Source organism: Schistocerca nitens, chromosome 4 (assembly GCF_023898315.1).
Source record: "Schistocerca nitens isolate TAMUIC-IGC-003100 chromosome 4, iqSchNite1.1, whole genome shotgun sequence".
NCBI lineage: Eukaryota > Metazoa > Arthropoda > Insecta > Orthoptera > Acrididae > Schistocerca > Schistocerca nitens.
The window spans coordinates 921,498,337-921,522,631 of record NC_064617.1 but is presented as its reverse complement, the minus strand read 5'-3'; the positions used below and the strand labels follow the sequence as shown (position 1 = coordinate 921,522,631).

The following is a 24,295-nucleotide window of genomic DNA, read 5'->3' as shown; positions in this document are numbered from 1 at the left end:
TATTACAGAAACTCATAAAAGCACTAGAAGTTTGGTAATATTAGCCTAACAAACACTGAGCCCGAACTGAGAGTATGACAGTAATGAATCAAAACTAAGACATAACACACCCGTAACTGAGTGCGAAACAATAATTAACCATGAACAAACCTTGAATGGACATGACGGAGCAATGCATTAGCAGATACCATCCTATTTATAATCTTGTAACAATTAATACAGTGCCAGCACAAAAAATGAAGCACCAGAAAGACATGGTTGGAAGTCAAAGCAGCTTTGTACATATACACAACATTGGTGGGTGTGCAAATGATTAGAGTCGCAGTTTTGTGTGACAGGCAGAGTGCATTAGTGCTGTTTGTGAATGTATTGTTACCTGGCTCTTTAGGGTATATAAGAGATGTGTAAAGTACTCGTGCGAAACAGTGTTACCGGCACCTGACAGTGTTTGAAAGACCCTCCATTGTTGGTCTCTATTTACCTGGCTGAACAATTTGTGTGGTATCCAGTTTTTGAGGCATTCAGATATGACAGTGGGAATATGAAGGCAGGCACACTTGTTAAGGTTCCAGTTTACCATTTCTGACCACCACAAGGGAGGATCACGGTATTGTGCTCCTGGCCCTGTAGGGTATTTAAGAGGTGTGAACAGCACCAGAGTGATCACCGTGAGGGACATGAAGATGCCACATACTCATGCGAAACAGTGCTACCAGCACCTTACAGATTCTGAATTGCCCTTCAGTATTGATCTCTATTTAGCTGGCTGGACAATTTGTGCAGTATCCAGATTTGTGAGGCATTCAGATTTGACCGTGGGAGTGTGAAGGCAGGCACCCTTGTCAAGGTTCCAGTCGACCATATCTGACCACCACAAGGGGGGATCACCGTATTATGCACCAAATACATTCTAACTCCTTCACGTCTGTATCTGCCACCTGAGAACAAGTAACAGACTCCGTGAAATATTCTGTGTCATCTGGCACTATTGGTCAGAGACTAACAGCACCCAGACTAGGAAACTACTGGCTTGGGTATAGGCTGCCATTAACAAGACGATAGAAACGGCTGCGTTTGGAGTTTCGCCATAATTGGGAAGCATGTTCTGCTGATGAAAGGTTTTGCATTGTGTTCAATGGTGAATAACACTTGTGCACTACCCCAGGTGACCATAGTTGGCACGTGTGGTAGAGTTTGGGAGAGATGTTTCATTCATCCAATGTTTTGGAGAGGCATAGCAGTGTTAATCCAGACATCATGCTATGTGACGTCATTGGGTACGACTTCAGATCACTGCTGGTAGTGATTGAGGCAACAGTGGTGGCACAACTGTACATCATGGACCATCTGCATCTATCATGTGACAGTATTGCAGTGCCAGTTTTAAGCAGGATGCTGCCCACCCACAACACAGCATTTGTGTGAATGTTCAGGTACTCCTGTGCCAGTAAGATCCTCAGATCTGTCCCTAATAGAACATGTATGGGACCAGTTCAGACATCAACTTTGTCCCAGTGCCAGTGTCCAGGATATCAAGGTCTAGTTACAACATATATAGACCAGCTTGCCTCAGGAGAGGATACAGTGGCTCTGTGGCACCCTTCCCAACCAAATCAGAAGAATACAGTGGGGTGCAGCGTCATAATGATAAGTGGGCTCATACTAGTAAGTTCTTTGTAAATTTGACACAATGAATTAACACCACATACCCTCTCAACTTGTGAAGTTCTAATTTATGTCTTCCTTCCATTTGTGGTGTTTCACTTTTTTTATCAGGTGGTGTGTACTAGACCTAATGGCAACAAATATACCTGTTCTCTTTGAGGATGTCCTGAGTGGAACTTGTATTGTTGACTGTGATGAGATTGTAGCAACAGTGGTTTCCAAAGTACAAAGTGCACTCAGATCTTGACAGTGATTTCAAGGTGATGCAAAGATTAGCAGCTGCCTTTAACTATCGAGAAAGGAAAATGTTGCACTTAACAAAATGCCAAAATTTAGTAGGTTGGCCCATAAGTTCTGGAGTTTCCACAAAAATAAACAAGAAATGAACAACAAATCACTAACTGATGTATTCTCTGCTGTTGTGTGTAACCTCCACCCAACATTCAACAAGCTGTTCAATGCCTCCATGGCAGAAATCAGCTGGTTTCGACTTGAAGAAATTTTCCAGTGGAGTTTTCAATTCCACATTAGTATTGAATGGAACACCACACAGTGCGTTCAAAAGGGATCAGATGGGATGGAAAACTGAAGGCACCAAGTCAGGAGAATGCGGCATCATTTCCAACCCAAATGTTTAAATGTCTTCCTTGGCGATGTCAGGTGGTTGTTTAGGTGAACTCCATGTCACCGATCAGGTTGTTTTTGCTAAATAGCGTTCTTGAGTCATTGCATTTGTTAGCTGTAAAGATCTCCATTCACTGTTTGGTTCCAATTAAGCAATTCATGGTGATTATGCATGTCTTTGAGGTTGAAATTAACGTCTTTGAATCGCTTAAACCAGTTTTTAGCTGTTGTAAGAGGCATCACTTTTTCGCCGTACACTTCACAAATCTGTCGAGCAGCATCTGTGGCTTTGGCACCTTGATTAAATGCAAAAAACTGCCATTGAAAATAAGATTTGTGTATGCTCCTTTGTGTTGACTTCATACTATATTTTAATGACATGAAAAGAATAGAAAGTATATCAACAGAAAAAGAACTAAACACACACTATTATACAACACATTTCTCTATCAAATAACATAAAATGCAATGACTAAACATATCATTTTTCATGCAAAATTTTCACTCAAAGGAAGGGAAAAATGAAAGAAAAGCAAAGACTTGTGGGCCAATGTGATAGTAATGTGACTACAAGAGCAGTGAGTCACAAATGGAATCTGTCAACTCATACCAGTACATGAGTGTAATAATTTGTGGGAATATGAAATTGTGTGATCATACAGGCTCAGTGTAGGAAAAGCATGTAGCTGACTTTGATTCATTGGTTGGATATTGGAAGAATGCAGTCAGTTACAAAAAGACACTACATACAGCGTACTTGTGCACCATAGAATATTGCACAAGTGTTGAACCCATACCAAACTGAGCTAGCAGAGAATACTGAGTGTACAAGAAGAATTGCAACACAAATGGTCAAGATTTATTTGATCCACTGAAAAGTGTCACAGAGACATTGAAAAATGTGGAAGCCTACTTAAAAAGTTTCAAGAACTGATATGAAGTGAGGAACAGAAATATACAGTGCCGTTCAAAATGGAATAGCAGTTATAAATGGCTGTAACTAAAAGGGCATGCTAAAAAGTAATGCCTCTGAATTTTTACGCGATAACTTTTAAAGCTTTTTAAATAAAATGAACATTATTAACATTTGACGTCTTTGTTCTTCATGTCTACATACTTACTTCTCAGCATAATCACCCTGGCAACAAACACATTACTCCCAATGAGAGATTGGTTTGTTGATACCCTCACTGTAAAATGTTTGACTTTTTTGACAGAGCCACAACCTCATCTCTGCATGCAACACTTTGTCACTACCAAAGTTAAGCCCTTGAAGGACTTCCTTAGGTTTTGGAAGCAGATGGAAACTGGATGAGCCAAGTCAGGATTTTATGGAGGATGAACCCAAGACACAGATGTCACAGCACTTGTGTGTGATCTGGTATTATCATGCTGCAGAAGAGATTGCTCCATTGTGGACAAGCTCTTCAAATTCAAAACTTGACTACAGCACACTGTTTCCCAAGCACCAATATAGTTAGGTTACAGTCCACCATGTTACACATTACAATTCTGTGCCGTATAGCGGCAGAGGACTGCAAATATGTTGACATGAAGAATAAAGATATTGAATGTTAATAATGCTTTAAGAGTTTTCACATAAAAAAATTGGAGGAATTACTTTTCAGCACACCCTCATATTTAAAACAAAGTGATGCGTATATAAGAATTGCTTCAGATTATGTGAAACGGAGTTCAAAATTTTGATCATTACTTAAGCACAGTGAATTGGAAGCTAGCACATGTGCAGTGATACATAAGTGACAAGTTCCTTGTCATAAGTGAAAATAGCAGATGATATGCAGAAGGCATTTGTATGTTATAATTTAACAGTTGCCATTCTGTCATCACAGTGCAGAGAGATATTGTCAGCGATAGAATAAAGTAACTCCAAATGCCAGCAACTTTCACAGATGGCATTGGAAAAGTCTTCCAAACTGTTGGATGGGTTTGTACTGGACATGGTGATGCTGTATTCCACTCTGGGCCACCTAGATCTCTAGACGTGACATTGATGCATTTCTTTTTGTGGAGTTATGTGAAAGACTTTGTGTATATGCCTTCATGGCCAAAAACGGTATCACAGCTCAGAATGTATGTTTCTATTGCACTAGTGTTGATGACTCCACATATGATCACGAAGATGTGGTTTTAAGTTGGTTGTAGCTTAGATGTTGTCCGTGTGACCAAGGGGTGTCATACACAATACCTGTGAAGTATGTAAAAATATTGCACTTGCTCTGTAATCCTTTTTTGTGTATCGCTAAGCATTAAATAGTTATAGCCATTTATAATCACCATATTCGTTTTGAATTGCCTTGTACTACAACCATGACTCACTCTTGTGGAGAGTATCTGCAAATTTCACTTTCCTCACCTTCGGACACAGTCTATTGAACTGTATGCTCGTAGTTGCTTTTGTTAAAAATGTGCCGCTTGTTGTAGATTGTATTGTAGATTGTATTTTATTGGTCCTGTTGTCTACATAGCAGCTTATGCGTAAGACATTGGACAAGTCAAGTTATAAATATACAGGCTGAAAGTAATTTCAAGGCATACATATTTAAGCTTACAATAATACACTTTACACGTAAGTATTTATATAACACATTTCATAAATTTAAATATTCTTCAATGAAGTAAAAGCAGTGATGCTGTAAATATGACTTTAGAGATTTTCCAAATGTATTGACCTCAGTGATAGCTTTTATGTTTTCAGGAAGTTTGTTATAAAGCTTAACTCCCATGTGAAAAGTACCTTTTTGGCACAGTGCTGTGCTGATTTGAGTCATATGTAAGTTTCTGTTTTGTCTGGTAAAGTGCTCATGTATATCACAGTTTTTATGTAGTCTCTGGTCCTTGCCTATTACATTTAATTTAAAGAACAAAAGGGTTTCCATAATGTATACACACGGTAATGGGGGAATACCAGATTTCTTAAACAGGGGTGTACAAGAGTCTCTAGGCTTGCACCCAAACAAGATTCTAATGGCCCTTTTTTGTAGTTTAAAAGTGCTATTAGCGATTTTAGAGTTTCCCCAGAAGGTGACCCCATATCTAAGACGAGAATGAAAGTATGCATGATATGCATTCAATACTGTTTTCTCACTACAGCATGATTTTAATGAACAAAGAAGATAACATGTTTTGCTCAGTTCTGCATTGAGATATTCAATATGCTTATTCCATCCGATGTTACTCTGCAGCCAAAGTCCTAAGAATTTGGTTTCAGTACTGTTACCAACTGGTTCGTCATTGATAGAGACTGATGGGATAAACATGTCCTTGTTAGGAACATTGTGGAATTTTAGAGCAACGGTTTTCTTACTGTTTATTACAAGCTGATTACTCTGTGCCCAGCTGCTAAGTTGTTTCGTGACCGTGTTTACTGTCTGCTGTAACTGTTCATCGTCATCTCCTTTTAGTAGAATCGTGGTGTCATCTGCAAATATGATTGATTTGTGTGCATCAATATTTAAGCGTAGATCATTTATGTACAGAAGAAACAGAAGGGATCCCAATACGGATCCTTGGGGTACACCACATTTTATTTGTTTATAGTCAGATAAGTGATTAGATACAGTTTTTAATTCAATATTTGTGTGCTTGACGCACACTGCCTGCATACGATTTGTCAGGAAGGAACTGATCCACTTGTTGGACAGACCTCGAATACCACATCTTTCTAGCTTTGATAGCAGAATTTTATGGTCCACCATGTCAAAAGCTTTTGACAAGTCAATAAAGACTCCTATTGTTTCCTGTTTTTCGTCCATCAGGTTTAGGATGGAATTGATGCACTCATAGACAGCAGTTGTCGTTGACCTCTTGTTTCTGAATCCATGTTGTTCATTACATAGGATGCTGTTTTTATTTATAAATTTCATAAGTTTCTCATACATAACTTTTTCCAGTACTTTAGAGATGCAGGAGGAAATTGTGATGGGTCTGTAGTTATTTACATTGTCTTTATCCCCTTTTTTATATACAGGAATAACTTTTGATGTTTTTAACACATCAGGGAAAGTGCCTGCCTGAAGTGAGCAGTCGCATAAATGTGTGAGTACTTCAGTTAGGTTTGATGTGCTCTTCTTTAACATTGTTGCAGGTATACCATCAATACCTGCTGATTTGGAATTTTTTAGTCCTTTTATTGCTTTAGCTACTTCATCTTGTGAAACAGAACTGATGTACATTGATCCTCTACATGCACTTATTTTATATTCATTTGCCTGGATGCTCTTAAAGTTTGATTGTAACATATGTTCAGCAACACCTGTGAAAAAGTTGTTGAATGTGTTGGCTACTTCTAAGGGGTTTGTTACTTTTCGATTTTTATGTGATAGTATTATATTTTTCCAAGGTTGTCTGTATTCTCCACATTCTCTTTTTTTATAACACTCCACATAGCCTTTGATTTATTAGCTGAATTATAAATGATTTCATCATTATGCATTATTTTTGCTGATTTTATTACTTTTCTTAATATTTTGGTGTATTTTTTATAGTATGCGCGTACTACAGGTGAGGAATTTTTTGAGTTACATATTTCATGAAGTAGTCTTTTCTTCTGGCATGAAACCCTTATTCCCTTTGTGATCCAGCTGTTTGTTCTAGAGTTTCCCCGTATGGTTAATGTTTTCAGTGGGAATGCAAGTTCAAAGAAATGGGTTAATGTATCAATGAAAGTGTTGAATTTTTCATTTATATCGTTCATTTTGTACACTCCTAGCCATTTTTCTTTCTGTAATAAGTTGTTGAAGTAGTTCCTTGAAGCATTGAATATTCAGATGTTCTTCATTATAAGGCATATGTATGGAACCATATTTAATATCGACATGCTTTAGTCATCTGTGTTCCCACTTCTGTAATAGACATAGGCATAACTGATTATCTTCATAAACTATTGTAACTTTCACAAATATTTTCAGTTTTCCAAGAAGATCTTCAGCCACATGGTATTTGTTGTAGCTGTTGTCTAAGCAATATATTATACTTCTGTTAAAAATAGTGAAACGTGTGTCGCATTGTAGCCCAACAAACAGTACTTCCAAAACCCTGGAGTACGTATCCTGTTGTAGATCTTCTGTCTTCTTCACATCCCCAGTCAGAATCAACATAGCAGAGAAGAGTAGTTGAATTTCCCTTTTTGTAACACAGCCAACATCAAATGTTCTTTTAATATATCAAAGAATTTGTTTCAAACCTTTCCAGTAGAATTGTGTTGCTTTATTTTGATGTCTACTAAAATAGATAACTTATACACATATGTTTGGTCTTGTAGCTGTCATTTCATGCATCAAACAACCTATGACTTATCTTAATGGTTTATTTTGAACCATGTCACCACAAGCATCTTCACTGGGTTTGACTTCCAGTGGTGTCTTACAGGAATTACAGTCTTTCTTGTTGAATCTTTTCTAGATAAACACTTTGACTAAGGAATATTTTGCCATTGGTCCTCTGTATATTCATTCAAAAAATGATATTGGTTCTTCAAGTTCTTGCATTCAGAATTTTACTTTTAACTTCTTCTTAATATTGAAGATTTTGCTTTTATGGTTCCCAGCAATTAAAATATTATCCAAGTTCAGTAGCACGTAAATGTTGTAATCATCACTGCTTTTAACATAGAGACATCTGTCAAACTACCGTATTTACTCGAATCTAAGCCGCACTTGAATCTAAGCCGCACCTGAAAAATGAGACTCGAAATCAAGGAAAAAAAATTTTCCCGAATCTAAGCCGCACCTGAAATTTGAGACTCGAAATTCAAGGGGAGAAAAAGTTTTAGGTCGCACCTACAAATCGAAACAAAGTTCGTCTAATTGTAATATGAGACACAATGTAGGTCGAATGAATGACGATACAGCTGCAGTAGTTTGGTTCGAGTCGTAAGCTTAGCAGTTACGGTTTACCAGGTAGCCATTGCTACGCGTCACGCGCTCCGGCCGTATTTATACGGATATCCTTCCTTTTTCACGTGCTTCGTCTGGTTTGAATTGATTGCTTATTTTTCTTTGATCTGATAAGTGCCGTTCTCTTTGTTATAGGTGTTTACGTCACTCTAAGCTGAAAATGCATTACTGTACTGTGTCATGCATTGTTTGTCGCATTCTGATAGTGCGTGTTTACGGCCTGTCGCCGCTCGCGGCGTGGCTTGCTTTTGTGCGCGCTACCGCCGCTTACAAATAAAAAATAGAGAGGAATCGTTTCATTAGCGAAACATTTGTTGTTACTTACACTACTGCTTTCTTTGATAATGATCAACAAGAACCAAATAATAGACTGCGTATGATAGATGATGTTCTGAACGAAATTTTAGCGAAAATTTTTGTCTGTTTGAAAATCTTTGCAGGTGCCTCTTTAGTTCATTACATTCTGCACAGAAATTAGTCATCTTAGATTTAAAAATCTAGTCAGTTGCCGTGCTTCATTTCTGACTGTATCACTATCAGGCATAAGAATAATATGAATATAAACATGACATGATATGTATATTCTTCCGCGTTTGCTGTTGTCTCACTCTAGTTTCGTAGTTTATTAGGCAGACAGGATTTAAATGAGATAGTAGCAAACACGAAACAATACATGGCAAAATGTTTATATTCGTATTAATCTTATGGCGAAGAGAATACTACATGTGATTCACAATTCATAAAAGCTCCTATTAGCAACCATCTCTTCTCACAGGTAGGAAAACATTCAGAACGTAGAGTTGGCCATATGGACAAACTTCCCAAACAGTCTTGCCAGTCGGATTTTCGTAGTACATTGAAATGCTGCTACATTCGAAGATCAACAATACAGAATTTGTATTTACTTCGTTGGATAATGTACCAAAATGCAGTGGTCAAAACTCTGGGCGGAGGAAAAAGGCTCGTCTTCCACTTTTTTTTTTTTTTTTTTTTTTTTTTTTAATTTCTTTACTGACGCAGAGATTTTGGTGCCAGTATTTATCTTTGTGCCTACAAAGCATGCCTGTGTGGCGTTACATATATTCGACGGCAGAAGTTAGTTGTGGCGGCACCCACCAACATTTTTCAGAACTCCCGCTTGCTTTGCACTCGATTCTAAGCCGCAGGCGGTTTTTTGTATTACAAAAACCAGAAAAAAAGTGCGGCTTAGACTCGAGTAAATACGGTAAGATTGTTGAAACTTGATTTCTTCCATAAAATTGACAAATGTAGAGTTCCAGGTTTGTGGTGCCTGCTTCAGTCCATATAAAGTTTTATGAGTTTTCATACAAGTCCGTCCTTACTCTTTACACCTTGAGGAACTTTCATATAAATTTCACCAGTCAGTTCTCCGTGCAAGAACACATTTTGTACATCCATTTGTTCCATAAACAAATCATTCAGAAAAGCTCTCAATGATGTGAGTTAAGGGACTGGAGCATTGTCTCCTCATAGTCATATCATTTTACCTGAGCACAACCTTTAATAATGAAATACGCCTTATACCTTACAGTATTCCTGGATGCATATCTCTTTACTTTGAACACCACCTACTGTCAATGACTCTTTTATTTGGTGGAGGTGGTGCCCAAGTCCCAGGTCTGTTAGATGACAGAGAGTCCAATTCTTTGTTTATTGCTTTTATCCATTCTTTTTCATCGTGCTGACCTTTCACATTTTCAAAATTCTCAGGTAAGCTTTCCACAAATGCTTTTGCATTTAAGGCTTACCCTGCACAACTGAAGACATGGGCTCTGCATTTCCTCAAAGTTATTTTCGCTCTGATGTCCTTGATATTTTGCCATGTTATCGTATGTTGTCCATTTGAACAGTCTCCTTCAAAATTCAATCACCACCACTTTCACCTCCACATAGAAACTTACCTTCTTCAAAAATTACATCTTTTCCAAATAAAATCTTGTGTAGTTTGGGACACCATAATCTGTAACAATTGGGTCAATATCAATTCACAAAACGTTTTAACAACTTGGTGTCATACTTAATTGTCAGTAGTTTCTTTGGAATGATCAATTATGCAAAACATCTAAACACAAGTAGTTCCTTCAAATTTGCCTTCCTTCCATATTGTAGCATTGCTGGAATATCTCCATCTAAAGCTGAAGTAGAACTACGATTAATGAGCAAAATAGCAGCTATTATTGCTTCTGACCAAAATACCTTCCAAGTTTGCATCCAAGAATCATTCGTCGAGCCTTTTCAATGATAGTATGATTTAGTCATTCTGGCATTCCATTTTGCTGAGGTATGTACCTTATGGTAAACTCAAACTACAATCCCTTTTCTTCAAAGAGTTTCATGATTTCATTTGAAATGTATTCATCACCATTGTCGTATTCAAATCTGCTGATTTTCACGTTAAAATGAGCATTAGCCATTCCAAAGTATACTTTAAAATAAATAACATTTCAGACTTTGACTGAAGAGTATAAGCTGCTATAAAGTGAGAATAAGCACCAATGAAAGTTGCTATACCCATGGTCTCCCCTAATAGTTGCCTGTCACATTTTTCTGGTCTTTCAGCAGATGTTTACAGTCTTCTTTTTGCATTTCAAAAACAATTACTTGCCATGTCTGTCATGCTATGCCCAGTTTTGAGGGAAAGCATTGGTTTTCTTTTCTCTTACAAGCAAAATCATTTTTAAAGCAGAATTCTATGTGCCCTTTCAATAGATCTGTCCCAGATTAGTCTAGTCCAATATTTGTTTTATTAGTACTTATTAACAGGGACACTAAAACTCAAAGAATAACCAGCACTCCAGCAGCAACTCAGTAGCACTGCATGCTTGGCAGTAGCAGTCAGTGCGGGCCAGGACAGAGCTGTCTTTGCAGGAGTACTGGTTATTCTTTGTGTTTTACTGCCCATGTCAATACATATTCATAAAATGAACATCTGGCTAGACTCCTCTGGGACCACTCTATTGAATGGGTACATAAAATTCCAATTTAAAAAACATTTTGTTCGTTCAGAAACAAACCGAAGCTGGGCGTTGCGTTGCATGAAGAACATGATGAACAGTAGTTGTTTGGACTGACTCCAGCTACACAGTGCAAAAACGAGCTTTTGCTGAAACACCAAAGAAAATACACCTGACAACTTTTTGGAGAGAGATGCTGTATAGTTTTTTCCATCAAAAGAAACAGGTGTTACAGAACCAAACACATCACAGTGTATCAGTTCAAGTGGTCGTTCGCCCAAAACATGAGACTGAATATGTGCTAAACATGTTTGCTTACCCTCTGTGCAGGTCAGGCATTTATTTACGGGTTCAGAAAACTTTATTTTGTCCCACCTCTCTTCTAGATAATGAAGTTCCTTCATATCTTTGAGATTCGGATGTTCTAAGCATTTACCTGAATCTTTTTGTGAGCTACAGCTATAACTTTATCAGTCTTTCAAATTGAACCCATAGAATTTTTTAAAACAATGCAGTAAACAGCCATTTCTAGTTTACACACTGATCATAAGTTATTTAGTAAACCTGACAGTAGAACAACATCTTTTACTTTCATTTTAAATTTCTCTTCACAAACAATGCTTTCAACGTCAACTTCTCCAATCTTTCTGCCAAACAAAAATGTATCTGTTTTGGCAAACTGTGTTCTTATTGGATTTTCCAATTCCTTCACATTCATCAGAGGAAAAGATTCATTAACTAAAAGTTCTGTTCACACGAGTCTAGAAACCACTCTTCTTTGCCATCTAGGAAACTTCCAGTAACAGCAGAGAGGAAAAAAAAAAACTCACTTCCATCTGTTTCTTGCACATTTCTCGCTACATTTGCAGAATTGTTACTTTTATGCTTTTGTGACACTTTCTACTTTGCTTTGTGTCCTAATGACACAGTTTTCCCACATCTGTAACCCTGATACATGGTTGTCACTTGATGTTTCCTTTGACCTTGCAGTCAAGACAAATGCTTACAATGAAGGCATTTCATTTAATGACCTTTTGTTACCTTAAAATTATTACATTCTGCTTCCTTGTCTAAGTGTCTACTCTTAACAAAACTCAGTTGTAATTGCTCTTGGCAAGGCTTCCAGAGCACTAACAACTACTTCATATTCTGGAGGCATTTTTAGTAGTGAATATTGGCACCCAATGCTTTCGAATCATGTATTGCGAGGGTGGTTTGAAAAGTTCTTGGAATCACCACGAGAGGTCAGCGCTAGCGAACGAGTTGTTCACGTGATATTCATTGGACTGTTGCCTGCAAACATGTGCCATGTCAGTGCTCTTGGAAGAGAGCTGTGACGGTGACGTGGCTCTGTTGTTGTTCCCGTGTAGTGATTTGCAAAGATGGAAAAAATCGAGATTCGAGCAGTTATTAAGTACTTTGTAAAGAAAGGTCTGAAAGCAAAGGACATTCATGCTGATATCCAGAATACACTGGGGGATTCTGCTGCTTCATATTCAACTGTTGCCAAATGGACAAATGAATTGAAATTCGGTCGGGAATGGTTAGATGATGATCCGCGCAGTGGTCGGCCAAGATGTGTCACTACTCCAGAAATCATTGCAAAAGTGCACAAAATGGTCATGGAGGATCGCTGATTGAAAGTGCATGAAATTGCTCACACTTGCCAGATGTCATCTGAAAGGGTATATCACATATTAACTGAAGAATTAGAAATGAAAAAATTATCTGCAAGATGGGTGTCGTGACAAGACATTGGTGCTGTCGCCATGGCAAAATTACATGAACTAAGGTATGAATTGTTGCCACACCCATCTTATTCACCTAATATGGCTCCGCCAGACTTCAATCTCTTCCCAAAATGGATAATTTTTCTTGGTGGACGAAGATTCACTTCAAACGAAGAGTTGATACCCTGAGTTGACAACTATTTTGTAGGCCTAGAAGAAACTAATTTTTGACATGGGATCAAGGCATTAGAACATCGTTGGACCAAGTGCATTGATCTACAGGGAGACTACATTGAAAAATAAAATAAGTTTCTGTGATGTAAGTACTTTTTTTCTATTCCGTTCCGAGAACTTTTCAAACCAACCTCGTAACTTATGAAACTTCAAAAAATATTTTCGAGAGTACAATCATTTGCATTAAACTTCATGGTCAACAGAGTCCTTCTTCATAAAAGTTGATTAGGCACTCAAAAGTTTGAGTTAGAGAGTTCCATTAAACACGCCAGTTTTGAAATTTTTTGGTTTATCTGTGACTTACATTTCTTACCATTTTTGATAAGTTCTCCCAGAAGAGCTTTCTTCTGTTCATGTTGTTCAGTGTTGTAATTCTGAGTAGACTGTTATCATTTGCGTGTAAGGATTTTCCACAAAACTCAATAATTCCAGCTCACTTATGTGTTTCAAATATAAATATCCAGTTGCTAAAGTTAGTGTTGTCAAATAGTGGTATCCTGTACTTCTCCATCTCCTGAGACATGACAGTCAATTTTGTATTGAATTGATTAATTAGTTTTTCCACCTTTATTTGTTGTACTGTAAAAAATGAAATACATGCTGAACCTGGCCACTGATAAGAATTACAAAACTATATCCATTGCATACATCACTTTTATGCAACAAAAATGATCAATTTTTGACAATTTAATGTAACTGGATTGATAAAAAAAAATCTACTCACCAAGCAGCAGTATGAGAACACACACACACACACACACACACACACACACAGGGTGGTCCATCTGAAGTTTCGGATGAGATTATCTTGAAAACTATACATCGGGTAAAAATAGTGGGTAAGACAAGTTTGTAAGCTCAAAGGGGGACATCAAATGATGATACATGTGACCCCCCCCCCCCCAGCCTCTGCCCCCTTGTGTGGGGCGTGGGGCAACTTTTAAATCTTAAATGGAAACCCCGATTTTTTATTGCAGATTTGGATTCTCCATAAAAAGTAATCAATTTTTGTCTGAAACATTTTTTTTATACCATTGACAAATGGTGCTGAAATCGAGAAAAATTAAAATTGGGGAAGAACTCCGATTTATTTAGAATGATCCAAGAAGGACGCATCAAATCGATACAAAATATGCACCAATTCTTTCATTATGCCAAATTAAGCTATTTTTTTTTTTACAATATGTATCCTACCCACCACAGTTTTTGATGGAGGTTGGCAGAATGGTATTAAAATCTCGTTAGAGAACTTTCACAATTGCATTACTCACCCGACTGTGGTGCTACCGTGCCCAAACTGCGAACTATGGGTCAGTATAAAGGTCGGTGCAATGCGATCAGATGTCACTTCACTTTCAGATTGTGAACCGTAAACATCAACCGACAAAAGTAAATTATTCTTCAGCGAAACATGGCTCACTATCCTCCTACAAAGATTGTTGATATGTTGTTAATTTTAGGTGAATACCATAACAATTACACTGCAGTTGCACAATTGTATGCAGATCGTTTCCCAAACAGACGACATCCAAGTGAAAACATTATTCGAAATTGCACCCAAAGAGCTCAAAATGGATACATGCTCCACCCACCTCAACATTGTGAATACACTGAAAATGACGCTCGTACCCTTACCGTTCTCGCGTGTGTTCAACTGGATCCCGAAATTAATAGTTGTGCGATTCAGAGACAAACTGGAATACTGAAATTAACTGTTTTGAGGATTTTGAAGGCACATAAATATCATGCATATCATATCACACTGACACAGGCATTAATGCCAAAAGATATGCAAATATGCATGCATTTCTGCCAATGGGCCTTGGAAATGATAAGAGGTGACTGTGTGTTTTTATATATGTTATGTTCACTGATGAATCCACATTCAAAAACAAAGGCGAATTAAACTGTCATGATTGTCGTTATTGATCCCCAGTCAATCGACACTGGCACAGACCTGTTGACAATCAACACAAATGGTCGTTAATGGTCTGTTGTGGAATTTTAAACGGTTACTTTTTTTTGACTGAAATGTTACTGGGGAATCTTATTTACAACTTCTCCACGATGATTTGTAGGAGCTAATGGAAGATCTTGATTAGGCAACGAATGGGGTTCCAACATGATGGAGCAGCTCCCCATTATGCTGAAAATGTGTGGAACATTTTAAATGGATGGTACCATGGTCAATGGATAGGGCACGGCAGACCAATTCAGTGGCCTCCATGTTCACGAGACCTAACATCCCCTGATTTTTTTCTTGTGGGGTTATTTAAAAAATATTGTTTATGAAAGACAGCCCACAACCCAAAACGATATGGAGCAATGCATTCGGAGAGCGTGTGCATTCGTACCATGGGATGTGCTGCTCAAAACTGTGGACAACTTTCGCAAACGATTGACTTTATGCATTGAAGCAAATGGGGATAATTTTGAACAATTTCTTCATGGCTAATTTCATTAATTAAGCACCCCAAATTGTGAGAGGCAAGGGGATTCACACTAATGAAGCACCCCAACATGTGAGAGCAAAGGGACTCTCACTAATGAAGTAAGGATATTCCCATAATACTTCCTCCACTCTTCCATAAGAATGAAGGCAATTGGAATTCTTCCTATTTTGTTACAAACACAGGAATTTCAGAGTTATCCACACTTCACTACATCTCCCACCTTCAATTTAGTGATCAGTGTGTCTACATCTATTATCCCCATTTCATTCCTATTTTCCTTGTTCTTTGACATTAACCATATATTGTATGCTCTCTTCCTTTCCTGTAGAAATTTCTCAATGTTCTCTTTCAATCACTCGTTCCTATTTTGAATTTCTGAGTTGCCTTAAATACTCCTAAAGCTTCCTTAATTGCATTCTGTACAATCTAGCAGTACATTGATATTTATTGTTCTCAGAAGAATTTATTACATTAATCAGGTCGAAATTCAGCCCAAACCTATACAGGAATAATGTTGATTCATTCGTTTCACTTTGCATACCTCATCATCATTGTATTCTCCCATATTTATAAAAGATTTCACTATTGGGAAAAATATTTTAGTTTTCAGAAGGCAATGGTAGTACCCCGTTCTGCACCTTCATACACTCTCAAGTTGTGAAATTGCAAACAGGATCTAGTCAGATATGATACTTCCTGGCAGATTAAAACTGTGTGCCCGACCGAGACTCGAACTCGGGACCTTTGCCTTTCGCGGGCAAGTGCTCTACCATCTGAGCTACCGAAGCACGACTGACGCCCGGTACTCACAGCTTTACTTCTGCCAGTATCTCGTCTCCTACCTTCCAAACTTTACAGAAGCTCTTCTGCGGACCTTGCAGAACTAGCACTCCTGAAAGAAAGGATATAGCGGAGACATGGCTTAGCCACAGCGCACACTCCGCTGCAGAGTGAAAATCTCATTCAGGATCTAGTCAGTTACAGGTTTTCTTTGGAGCACAGCTTGTGACTGTGTAAAATTATGTATATCTTAATGCTTAAAATAATCATTTTGAATCCTTAGTGAGTACTGCTGAAATACGTCAATAAGTCGTTCACCAATATCAGTTCCATCACCTTCTCCATATCGTCCCACAACTACATCCACCAGTCTGTACCCAACATGACCATTAAAACTGCCTATGAATTCTCTCTTTCTTGCTGTTTATACCCTCCAACACTTTCATCATTCTCATCTTTGGCAATAACGCCATCCTCATTTGATGGAGCGTACACTCCAGTTACAACCAGTTGCTACTCTTTTACTTAAGCTACTTTCACTAAGCTCTACTTTCACAATCTATAGCATCCCCATCCTTAATGGTATTAACATATAGAAACCCCATCCTTCACTCACTTGCCTTTATTGACACCACTGTTTAAATGAATATAGCTGTCCAATTGTCTGCTTCCTTTCTCCTTCTGTGTAATCTCATTAAATGCCTCTGTGTCTATCATAAATTGCCTTACTTCATTCATAACCAGCATATTTTTGTTTGCAGGCCTTTTATATATCCCAAGTACCAAAATTGATAAATTGTTTTTGTTTGTGGTGTCACCTCCAGCTATTTCTGATTAGCCCTCTGAGGCATTTTATGGTTTTTCCATACAAATAATTTATTTATTTAACATGATCAAATTAGGGCCTTCAGGCACTCTTTTGCATTGCACGTCAGTGGAGAAGCATCAATGGACATACTGCATTGGTCTAAAAGGACTAACTTGAAAGGTAAGTATGTAATTTTGTTTGCATTTTGGTGATTGTTGAAGCTGTGCAACAGGCAAACTGGAAAAATGAGCAGATCAGGTTCTCATGCACTTTGTGTGCAAAGTTGATAATGCTTCCAACACCCATAATTTTGTATGACTGCATAATGTTAAACTGTATGCACAACAGCTCGTGCAACAGACCACTGACAACTACGTAGTGCCATGCTAGATTGCAGTGGTGATTGAACATCATGATTGGAGCCATTTGTCCTGAGAAGTTGCCTGGTTCAGTGTAATGAAAAGTTCTGGATAGAAACTGAATAATGGAAAGTCCAGAATAGAATAATGACAATATTATGAAAAGGATAGATTGCTGCTCACTGTATATGGGAAATGTTAAGTAGCAGGCAGGCATAACAAAGAGACTGCTAAAGAAGTAAGCTTTCAGCCAGATGGCCTTCTGAAGTAGACAGCTCGTGCACACACGCACACACACACACACACACACATACACACACACGACCACTGTCTCTTTTCACTGGGGACTCAGCAGCCAAAGACTGTGTGTGTGTGTGTGTGTGTGTGTGTGTGTGTGTGTGTGTGTACTTCAAAAGCTTATTTGCCTAGCACTATTTCTGTTGTGCCCCTCTGTGACTCACCATCTCCTCTGTATGGTGAGTAGCAATCTAACCTTTTCATAATATTATCATTATTTCATCCTGGATTTTCCATTGTTTGATTCAGCTTAATGGCTTTTCTCCCACCCCATAACACAATAGTGTTTTCCTTGGTTACTATTTTCTAACGCATTACTTTACTCAGAGTCTGTCTGTTTCTTTCTCTTCTTTCGTGTTGCACATGTCACCTTGCAAACGGCACCACACACTCCAACTTATGAGCCACCCCGCATCAACAATTTCGTCTTATTGGTACTGCATCTCATGTCCTACATTACTTCTGCTGAGATCATTAATCCTCGACCTTCTGATTGATCACTCTACCTGCATCACTATTGCATATTTTTGCATGTTATTTTCTGTATTTTCCTGTACCACACCAACTTGCACCTCATGCTACCAACCCCCTCCCTATCCCCTATTTCTCCTTGTTCTAGTTCGCAAATGCTAACCTGACCTAATCTTGTCACTTCTGATGCCCCCTTCTTCATACACATCCACCCACCGACCTGCAGGACACATTATAGTCATTTTATTTATTTCTGTCATTGATCTCATGATCTCATTGTGTTTTCACATTGATTTCAGTTAGTCTGGCCTTGGTGCCCAGAGGCAGTGGCCATTGTGTGTGTGTGTGTGTGTGTGTGTGTGTGTGTGTGTGTGTGTGTGTGTGCTTGTGTTTGTGTAGAAGGCCTTTTGGCTGAAAGTCTACTTTTTTAGCAGTCTTTTTGTTATGCCTGTTTGCGACTCAGCATCTCCACTATATCGTGAATACCAATCTATCATTTTTTAAATGTTGGGTATAAATCGGGATAGACAAGTTTACCAAGCTAAACATCATAGATCTGAATCTTTTAATAACAAACATGGCCCATGGAACATGGGAAACATGTTACAAGTAGAAGACATCATCACAGAGCCTTTGTAACCTGTAAAAAATAATGAGAGAGGTATGGTACAAAATACTACAGAACTTCTGAACAGGCACATAAAATATGACACAAACAGTTGTAAATCATGCATTAGCATTGCTGTTCACTTTGGGCATATTCCTTAATGATTTGTCGGCATGCCTAAGCTAATGATAATTCATACACCTACACAAAATTCTTCACAGTGTAGCTTTCTGCCTTTTGTCATTGTGTGTCAGTTCATGGTTGAGAATATGTACTCCTATTGTTGAAATAATGTTTTCATGTTCTATAGATATTCGTATGAGTTTTTAATATCCCAATACTCATATTGATAAAAACTACAACACAGTATATGTAAGTGTTCCTAAGTATGTATTTAGTCATGTAGATTAGGCCGAAGCATAAAATGTTTATCTAATTTTAAATTAATGAAACTTGAATTCTCTTATTTTGGATCTAGAGAGGAAAGCGAACTGAGCAAAACTTTGAAAATTCAGAAGAAACTAGGTGGAAGTCGTGGATTCTCAACGCACTATTGGCAGAGTGATGTGGTGGGGTGATTAAGACCATGGACTCGCATACATGAGAGGCTGATTCCAAATCTCAGTCCAGCGATCCTAATTTATGTTTTCCTTGGTTTTCTTAAATCGAATAACGTGAATACTGGGACAGTTTCTCTAAAAGGGTGTAACTGATTCCTTTCCCCATCATCTGTACGTGTACCTGTGGTCTGTCTCTAATGACAGTGTTGCTAATTGGAAGTTTATTATTAAACACCATCACAGATATATTAGAATAAAGATTAAGTGGTCTTTCAAGTTGAGTGAGCTAAGAAGATTCTGTTACAAGAAGCTGTTATGAATCTGAGGGGGCTACAAATAAGGTTAAGGTGGTGATTTGGGGAAAAACGAAAAAGCGGAAAAGTGATTAAAGAAGAGAGAAAACTTAAGAAGAGAGTTACAATGGGATTACTAAATACTGAGTGGTGGAATCAAGCTTTGAGATGTGGAAGGAGGGCAAAGAGAGCAGAAGGATAAAGATTAAACAACATAAAAACTAATACTTAAACTGAGAACATGAGACTTGTCAACCAAAATTAACCATTTATTCATTCCACAGAAGAACATTCATTCATTCTCCAGAAGAGCAAACACTGGTTTGTAGAACAGTGAAACCTATTGTAGAAAATACCATCGTACATTTATATTCTGATTGAAATCTTACAGGTGATGGAATCGTGTGAAGCTGAATAGTATTTGGCCAAGAGTCGTACTGTAATACAAGAGCTTTCACTACTAGTCGTATCGCAGAAAGAATGGTTCATGGAGAAAGAGGGGAGGCAGATAATGTACAGAGGCTGCAGAAGGTAAACGAGTTTCTCTAAATGGAGGGGCTTTTAAAACCCAACAGAGAGCAAGAAGCATCAGAAATAGTTAGGTTATTTTATTGAATTGCTGTGTGGGGTAATGTACTCAAGCTGAGTGCACATTATTTGAGGCGTGGCTTGAGAATTTCAGAGGGTTGTCAGTGTGCGTCGATGGACCAAAAAGTACTTGGCCTGATAGTGAAAATGAAAATTTATGCTTCAAAATCATTTTACATTGAATCACAAAAGAAACTGGTATAGGCATGCATGTTCAAATACAGAGATACATAAACATGCAGAATACAGCGCTTTAGTGGACAATGCCTATATAAGACAATAAGTGTCTGGTGCAGTTGTTAGATCGGTTACTGCTGCCACAATGGCAGATGCTGTTATAGTCAGCGCACAAGCGATGAGACACAGCATCTCTGTAGTAGCGATGAAGTGGGGATTTTCCCGTACGACCATTTCACAAGTGTACCGTGAATATCAGGAATACGGTAAAACATCAAATCTCCGACATTGCTGCGGCTGGAAAAAGATCCTGGAAAAATGGGACTAACGACAAACGAAGAGAATCATCCAGTGTGACAGAAGTGCCATCTTTCCACAAATTGCTGCAGATTTTAATGCTGGGTCATCAGCAAATGTCAGCATGCGAAACATTTCATGAAACATCATTGATACGGGCTTTTGGAGCTGAAGATCTAGTCATGTACCCTTGATGACTGCAAGACCAAAGCTTTATGCATCACCTGGGCCTGTGTCAACACCAACATTGGACTGTTTATAACTGGAAACATGTTGCCTCATCGGACGAGCCTTGTTTAAAATTGTATCAAGTGGATGGACATGTATGGGTATGGAGACAACCTCTTGAAACCATGGACCCTGCATGTCAGCAGAGGACTGTTCAAGCTGGTGGAGGCTCTATAATGGCGTGAGCCATGAACAGTTGGAATGATATGGCTCCCCTGATATGTGTAGTATGACTCTGACAGGTGGCATGTATGTAAGCATCCTGTCTGATCACCTGCATCCATTCATGTCCATTGTGCATTCCGACAGACTTTGGCAATTCCAGCAGGACCATGCGACACCCCCACATGTCAGAATTGCTACAGAGTGGCTCCAGAAACACTCTTCTGGGTTTAAACACTTCCATTTGCCATCTGGCTCCCTAGACATGAACATTATGGAGCATATCTCTGATGCCTTGCAACATGCTGTTCAGAAGAGATCTCCACCCCCTTGTACTCTTATGGACTGCCCTGCAGCATTCATGGTTTCAATTTCCGTCAGCAGTACTTCAGACATTAGTCGAGTCCATACCACGTTGTGTTGTGGCCCTTCTGTATGCTCACAGTGGCACTACATGATATTAGGCATGTTAATCAGTTTCTTTGTCTCTTCAGTGTATATGTCATCATAATATCCCTTCTGTATACCCATTGCGAAGACACTGTTGTGGGCAGTCGCAGTGTTGTGATGAATTATGACTTTTTTCCTTCTGCTAAAAACAGGTCTTTTTCTCAAATTTTTGCATTCAGATTTGTTAAAAGGGTATAACAATATTCCGCAGTTCAATTTTCCTCTTCCTAAAGACACTTCTGTGGGTATCATGAATTGAAGCTCTGATTTTCTACGCTAAGCACTTTAAGGCCATGAAGTCAGTGATGGAGAACTTTTCTTCTGATCCTGCAGTGTCTGTGAGTGAATACTTGTTAGCACTCAACAGTTCTGAAGTGCTCAGTTCAGTTTCATACATCACAATTCTCTTCAGATGGCTGCCTGATAGTATCAAGAGACTGGAGACTTCGATAATGCCTCTCCAAGAGGCTGTGGGAATAATGGAAGATCCAGATTGGAAAATCAGTGTTGTACCAGGTGAAGTGAGTAGTGTAGTTTCCAGTAAACTGCAGGCTGTACTGAATAAGTACCCTGGATACTCAAATCATGTTACTTTCTGTTGCTTATTTCAAGGTGAAACTGTAGAACCCCATGAGTCTATAGTTCCTGTCACAATACCTCCACATAAAAATGCGCCATTGACTTCTTGTGAAGTTGAGTGATACTTCTCTATTTACAAAAGCATATTGTCAGACAAAAAACTGTGCATGGCAACAAAGAATTCAGAAAAGAATAGTATAATGAGTTGTGCAACCCATTCCAGTGTGACTTAAATACTTGAACAGGAAACACTTATACTTCAGTATTTTGTAGCAGAAGTGCACTGATTAAGAATTAACATAGACATTTTATTAGCCTACTGTGAACTTCTGTTTTATAGTAAAAAAAAATATAAAAAGTAAAACCTTGGATTTTACGTATAATTGCTTCACTGCATATTTCACAAACTTTGGTTAACATATTTATGCATGTATTATTAATTTGATATTACAGGAAATCTGGGTCCTAAGGAAGACTCTTTTCTTCTGCACCAGCTCTTTTTTCTCAAATATTTGCATCCAGATTCGTTAGGAGGTTAGCATAATGTTTCCCAGTTATTTTTCTCTTTTGAAAGTGGTAATTGATAAGTTCCTTTCACATCCCAAAACACTTGTGCGATGACCTTTCACAGTGATGGCATTGTCTTCATCTTCTTTGGAGCGGAAGAAGTTGCCTCTGACCTTTGTTTCCATTCTTCTTTTGATTATAGTGTTTGATGGTCAATCCAAGTTTCATCCATTGTCAAATATTAATGCAGAAAAACGCTGCTTTTTTTTTTTTTTTTTTTTTTTACAAAAACATGCCAAGCATTGTTCGGAAATAGTCATGAGTTGATATGCCTCCAGTCTTGCACAATTCTTTCTTATGTGCAATTCTTCGTGTGAAATGTAATGGATGCATTCTTTTGAAATCCCAACAATTTTAGCAGTTTCACACACAGTTGTACTCCAATCCACCAAGATCATATCATGGAATTTTTCAACCATTTCTTTTGCAACTGCACTTTTCAAACTCTTTCATGGTCTTTTTTAAATTCAGCTACCCATTTTATCACAGTGTAAATTGAAGGAGGAGAGTCATATCATACATGTTTGTGAACCTTGAAGGAATTTAGGAAGTTTTGTTTGTAGCTTGATTGCTTGTATGTGAACAGTAATACAATTCACTACAAATTGTTTCTGTATGTAAAGTGAAATAAGACATGTGAAATGTCAGGTTGGTGAACACACGTCCCTTCAGTGTAGGACATACCGTTACAACAATGGGGAACAGTAAAATAGCAACCAGGATGGCGAAGTACAGGGATCTTTGACAGAGATAATAAATTGTGATCCATTCATGTTCTAATAATGTGAATTTCATTTAAGTGAAACTATAAACATAACTGCGAAGAAGTTATTTGTATTTTATGATCCACTTAATTTGTATATGTAGGTAAGGAGCTCAGTTATTGTAGTTAAGATAGAGTTGTAATTCACCAAGTCTAAAGCGTCGGTAAGCCACACGTACCTCTTGGACAGTGCTAAATGGCAAACACTTTTGTGGACAGTGCTAAATGGCAAGCACTTTTGGGCTATTCAGCGCCTAATGTGTGTTCTTCAGTGGCTACCATTAGGTACTAAGGCATAATATCTGGAGAAAGATAGGATCATGGTGTAACATGAATTCTGTTTTTCAGGAATACTGGTACTGTGTGACACGACAAACATTGAATAACTTAGCTTTACGTTGCCAGCATTTGCAAAAGCTGGATCTGTCATGGTGTGGAGGTACTAAGACTATTAAGTCAGCAGATTTTGTTCAGTAAGTAATCACATTTTTAGGTTTTTTAATCTTCTGATTTCTTAACCATTTAAGCTAATCTCTTACTAGAATTCATACCTTGCAGATACAGTGATTTAACATAATATTTTTAAAATGAGTGCTATGAGGGATTAATTTGTGCAGGACCAGGATGTAATCAACGTAGAAGTAAATGCCAGTCTGGTGTTAAGAAGGTCATTCACAACTTTCATTGGGAATTACATTGTTTAGTGTTCT

General features: G+C 38.1%; 1 protein-coding gene across 2 annotated transcripts in view; it reads left to right on the top strand.

Annotated features, from left to right (window-relative positions):
- Nucleotides 1-24,295, top strand: part of LOC126253540 (F-box/LRR-repeat protein 4) — a 181,884-nt gene that overhangs the window by 78,062 nt on the left and 79,527 nt on the right. For both annotated transcript variants that reach the window (XM_049954932.1, XM_049954933.1), the window contains exon 7: nt 23,934-24,058. In XM_049954932.1, the coding sequence (XP_049810889.1) occupies nt 23,934-24,058 (125 nt within the window). The remainder of the gene's footprint in view (nt 1-23,933; nt 24,059-24,295) is intronic.